Genomic DNA, 5,597 nt, shown 5'->3' on the forward strand with positions numbered 1-5,597 from the left:
CCATCCATCCATCCATCCATCCATCCATCCATCCATCCATCCATCCACGGTAACCTCTGGGCTACCAGGGAGCAGCTTTAAAAAGCGCAAGAATTCGCCTCTTGTCTGCTGCTCCCTCTGAAGGGGAGATCACCCCGCACAGGGCCTGGCACCCACACACACACCAGAGAAATGGCAAGAGAGCGAGGAGCACAAAAAGCAAGAAGGCAAAGCGTGCGTTGATGCGGAGCGCGGGGCGGACTCACCGGCGCGGCCGGCGGCCAGGAGCGCGGCCAGCAGGGCCAGGGGCAGCAGCGGCATGGCGGGGCTGGGCTGGGCTGGCGGGGCTGGCTCGGCAGCTCTCTGTGCCGGCCCCTGCTTCCCCTCTCCTATTTATGCCAGGGCAGAGCGAGCGCGGCTGAGTCACTGGCCGGAAGCCCAAACCGGGAATTTCTCGGCCCGCCCCGGCCCCGCTCGGCCCGGCCCCGCTCGGCGCAGGTATGAGGGGCGGCCGCTGTCGGCGGCTGAGGGACGGCACGGGGCTGGCACCGCCACAACGAGCTCCTGCCAGCGCGGGGTTCCGCTGATGGACCATTTATTATGTATTTAATTCATTAGGCAGGAGATCGGAGGGCTGTGATCACACACGAGCTGCAGAGCACTCGCGCTGCAAAGCGCCACACAGAGCGGGAAGGAAGGAATGCTGGAGGGAATTTAGTTTTAGTTTAGTTTTAGGGAATTTAGTGTGTCTGGCAAGACCAGATCCTGTTATTAGGCATTTTTGGAACAAACAATGGCTTTTCCCCAGCGCTTTTCCTTTAAAATTCACCACCACCACTTCCCACCCCCCCTAACCCCCCCTCCCCCCGCCCCCCGTATAGTTGCACTGTAAACAAAATTTCCCTAATATCTTTGAGAATGTTTTATCTTTTGGTCATAGATTATTTTTTATTAATTAGGACGCTTTAGCTACTATTTTTAGTCCCTCTTGCGTGAGGAGCGACGATGAAAGCAGGAGGATGTCATGCGGTTGTGCAACCGTGCAGTGGGGAGTTGCACTTTCGCCCTCGAGGTCAGCATCAAACTCCAAAAAACCACTGCTGCTCCAACAAAGATAGCTTGTGATGGGATTTGAATTGCAAATTGCAGTGACTTGACAGTGGATTCAGGCCGATTTAAACACAATCTTATTTTTAGCCCCAAAGTGTGTTGTGGTCAGTGAGTAATTTGTGTACATCTGTAGTGGGTCTTTCTGGATGTTTTAGGACTGGTACACAAAAGGCTGCATAATCAAGAGAAGGCAGACAATATTTATTTATACATTTGCATGCAGAAACCATGGGCTGGGTCAGACACTCAAGCAGAGGATGGCTGTCAGCAGCCTGTCCCCAGCTTAACCAGGGGCCACATCCATGTCTTGCTCAGTCTTATCAAGTATAAAAAAGGTCATGTTTTGTTCCTGCATAACCCATATCAATTAATTACAGAATGCTGGTTATCCAGTGGATCAGGCTATAGTATTCCCAGCACTATAGATCAAGGGTCTACACACATTTTCATACATTTCATGTGTCCATCTCACACTGATTTTGTTCCATTTCACAAAGCTTTTGTGGATGCTGTCACGTGAGAAGACTTTTACTGCAAACAGCAGGCAAATGAGATGTTGTGTTTAATAAAGTGCATAGGAAAATGTTTCTAGAATGTAGAACTGGCAACATTAAGGGGACAACTGAAGTAATTGTGTGCAGCCAGACAATTGCCCCTAAAATGATAATACAAATGAAATGAAAATACAAATATTGTGCTATGAGTTAGAGGACCCTGGAGATGATAGATAACTGATGATGCTTAAAGTTTTCAATTATTATAATTAACCAACATGTAAACCAAGAAACTGGGCAGAACTCCAGTCTTTGGAGAGAATGATTCCCCTTGGGAAGCAGTACTTCTGCAGCTGGAAAACCAGTCAGCCTCCCCCACCTCCCAGCCAATGCTGCATACAGTGTGACGTGAGCTCTCTCGAGTCTGATTTTGGCTGGGGAAGGTCACTTGTGTGCCTGCCAGCTGCAGCAGAATTGAAGGGACTCTTCAGCTTTCCAAAATAATGAAAAATCAGGGAGATACAATAGTGCTGCTTCTCTGACGGCTACCCTTCCCCACTTGTTGCTTTGGGACTGTCTCGGGTAAAGAACTGGTTTTATGTGGGAAAGAGAATTTTTCTTTGAAATGGAAGTTTGCTGTGGCCGGATTCACCACCAGGTGGAGATTGTATGCATCAACTAAGCGCTCTTTTGGTTTTTTGCACATAAACTATCTTTGCAAAGAATTAGTGTTATTTTTCTTTCTATTACTTGAAGTACCCTTTGGTCCAGGTAAGTAGCCTTTGGAACAAAGAACCTTCGTCAGCCTCAGCCTTTTTGCATTTGCTGACATTTCTGGAGGAGGCAATTCCCTGAAGCTGTTCCTGTTTCTCTTTTAGGTTTAACTGCATAAATTTCCAAGGCAACGGTTTGGGACAGAGGATATGGTGACCTGTAAGGATTGACATGCTTCAGTAAAGCTATCAAAAGAAGGGGAAATGCAGTGGCAGCAGAGAAAACATTGTCCCTCGGCACTGGTGCGGCTCCATATTGCAATGGCTCAGCTGAACTCAGCTGAATTAGCACTTAATTTATCCTTAAGCCTTTTTAATTTGTTTGAAATATTTTCCATCCCTTTGTGACTGTGGCAATATCATGTTTTACAGCGCAGTAGTTTCCTGAGAGGTGAACCAGATTCATTTGCTCTGTGCCTTTTTCCTGCTCTTTTATGGCAGAAGGAGCTCAATCTGAAGTTTGCTCTCTCATTTTGGATACGTTGCTCCGGAAGCAAGCACACTCCAAGGCTGATCGGACACGGATACGATAACAATCCTGGATGTTCTGAAAATGTTCTTGAGAACTGAAGGACCTCCGGGGGAAGTCGGTGTCTTTAAGCTCCTGTTTGTGCCTTTTGCAGTATCAGAACTCTGTTAACAGACGTTTGATTATGAAATTGCTTTGTGCTTTCATGGGATCACCCTGGCCAGGCAACTGCGCTGCACTTGTCTGTCTCTTCCTGCTGTGTCCTCACGGAGCACTCTGGTCACTTGGGTCTCAGTTTCATTGGCACCCTGGGTTGTACTGGAAAACAAAAGTACTAATTACCTGGCTTGGAGACAAGGGAGGTTTGCTTATTTTCCCCAGGAAAATCACAGTGACAAGGTGCCTCATTTATGGGGTTTCCAGGCTACTGCAATTTTGGAAGTGTTCAGAACACAAATCAGTTCCAGGCAAAAATACATGTGAATATAGAGGGTGTGAGAGCTGGGGGCTGGACTGCCTTGCCCTCAGGAGAAATCCCATGGACAGTGATTGGAAAGGAATGTTTGTGCACAGGCTGGGGCTGCACGCACACACCTGTTCCAGGGGGACCAGGAGCGGGAGGGTGAGCTAGGAACTCACCTCAGGGGGGCACCTGTGGACATCAGTCATTATGTAGGGAAATGGAGCATACCTTGTTATCCAAATCAGCTTCAGTTGGGATTGTTTTTACTCCTGGAATTATATTTTTTTTAAATGTACAAAAAAATAGGTGGGTGGCACAAAAATCTACATCAGACTTAGGCAAGACCTGAGCAACTTTGAGTCCCCTTTGTTGTGGTTTGACACTGGTTAAAACACCAGGCTCCCAAGAAAACCATTCACTCACTCTCCTCTGCTATAGTTGGACAGAGAAGGGGAAAAAAACGAAGGGTTCATGAGTTTAGATAAGGATTGGGAGAAAATATTCTAAGGGCAAAACAGGCTCAAATTTAAAGGTATAAAGTAAATTTATTATTAACAGAGTCAGAGGAGGACAATGAGAAGTAAAATAAGCCTTTAAAACACCTCTTCCCCCCCAGCCTCTCCCTCCTTCCCACCGACAGTGCAGGGAGACAGGGCACGGAGGTTTGGTCAGTTCGTTACTTGGGATCTTCTGTTCGCTCAGGGAGAGGACTCTTTCCTCTGCTATGCCATAGGGTCTCTCCCATGAGCAGTCTTCCCAAAACTGCTGTGGTGTGGGTCACTCATCCACAGCGTGCAGTCTTTTAAGGAAAGGCTGCTCTAGTTTGGAAGCAAGGGCTCTCTTTATCTCTGGAAGCAGGGGCCCTCTCTCTCTCTTCGGGTCTCCCACTGGATCACCCTCTGGTATCCATCTGCTCCAGCGTGAGCACTTCTCCCACGGGCTGCAAGTGGATCTCTGCATCCCCCGTGGACTTCCTGGATTACAGGGGGACAGTTTGTTTCACCATCATCCTCACCATGGCTTGCAGAGGAATTTAGATGCTGATGTTTGGAGCACCTCTTCCCCCTCTTTCTTTTCACTGACCTTGGTGCCACCATGTTGTTCTCCTTCACATGTCCTCACTTCCTTCTCTTTCTCTGACTAGAAGAAAAATTGCTGCTTGTAGGTATCACTGTCAACAAGTTTCACTAATTCAAAGATTCTTGCAGCATCTCGCAGTGCCAAGAGGTTGATCTCATCTAGGTTCTGCGTCGGGGAACCGCTTGCCGTGTTTCTGCTGCTGGCCACGTGGCCCCGCTGCCACCGCACAGACAGTGGCGGCCGCTGCAGTGCTGGTGCTGTTTAATGCCTCTCTTCATGTGGGGCGCTGGGGAGGAGAAGCTACTGCCACCCCTGCCCTTCTGCCCGTGGCACGGCTGGCTAGGGACGGCCAGGCAGGTGGGGTTCGCCATGGGCCGCACCAAAATGGCGGCAGCCACAGTGGTGCTTCGCCACGGGTTGTGCCAGGATGCCCCAGCAGTGGCTCACCGCCACTGGGAAAACTGCCCCCGCGCCGTTTTGATTGTCTTCTTAAATATGTCATCTCAGAGGCATTACCAACCCCTCTAATTGGACCAGTAGCAAGTCCATCTTCAGAGCCATCAGAGATTGGCTCTGCTGGACATGGTGGAAGCTTCCAGCAGCTTCCCACAGAAGCCACCTCTGTGGCCCTCCCCCACTACTAAAAACTAGGCTGTGCCCAAATCAGCACACCCCTTTTTTATTCCCTTTTTAAAGCAGCTTCCCTTTGGACTTCAGCTGCTGGAAAATGACATAAATCCACAGCTTGTGTTTTATTTGCAAGCCAGTAAGAGCTCTAAGGAATGCTTTCCAATATGAAAGATTGTATTTTATCATTAACATCTGCATAGAGTAAGCCCTGCTCAACAAACCCTTTCCAAGCCTCTGTTTTTATTAATGTCTCCGAGTTCTTGTTTTAATCCCCTGGCATTCTTGACAGACTCAGTTACAAATCAAAGGCTGTAATGAAACAGGTGAGAAGAGTGACTTTACATGAGATTTACCTGCAGAGATGAGATGTGAAATGAGACACCTGTACGGTGCTGTATGGTGCCCAGGTTTCTCCTAGGCCTGTTTGCCTTGCAAATTCTTTGCCAGATACGTGTATTATATCATGACTGCAGGGCATCTGCACACTGCTTGCGACGTGATACACATCAGTTTCTTACCAAACCAGAGAGGAAAAGAACACAGGAACACAATTGCTCCTTTTTGCTCAGCTTAAATGTGGATTTCCACCTGATCCAAAG

At 48.3% G+C, this 5,597-nt stretch overlaps 1 protein-coding gene across 1 annotated transcript in view; it reads right to left on the reverse strand.

Moving 5' to 3' along the window:
• The window catches only part of PTGS2 (prostaglandin-endoperoxide synthase 2), a 7,621-nt gene extending 7,273 nt beyond the window's left edge, over positions 1-348 (reverse strand). Inside the window, exon 1 of the mRNA XM_042033920.1 lies at positions 246-348. Within this exon, the coding sequence (XP_041889854.1) occupies positions 246-300 (55 nt within the window). The 5' untranslated portion in view covers positions 301-348. The remainder of the gene's footprint in view (positions 1-245) is intronic.
• Between the last annotated feature and the right edge of the window lie 5,249 nt (positions 349-5,597).

The sequence above is a fragment of the Corvus kubaryi genome, unplaced genomic scaffold (genome assembly GCF_017639235.1).
Source record: "Corvus kubaryi isolate FWS band 111438036 unplaced genomic scaffold, C.kubaryi_AGA036_p1.0 37361, whole genome shotgun sequence".
NCBI lineage: Eukaryota > Metazoa > Chordata > Aves > Passeriformes > Corvidae > Corvus > Corvus kubaryi.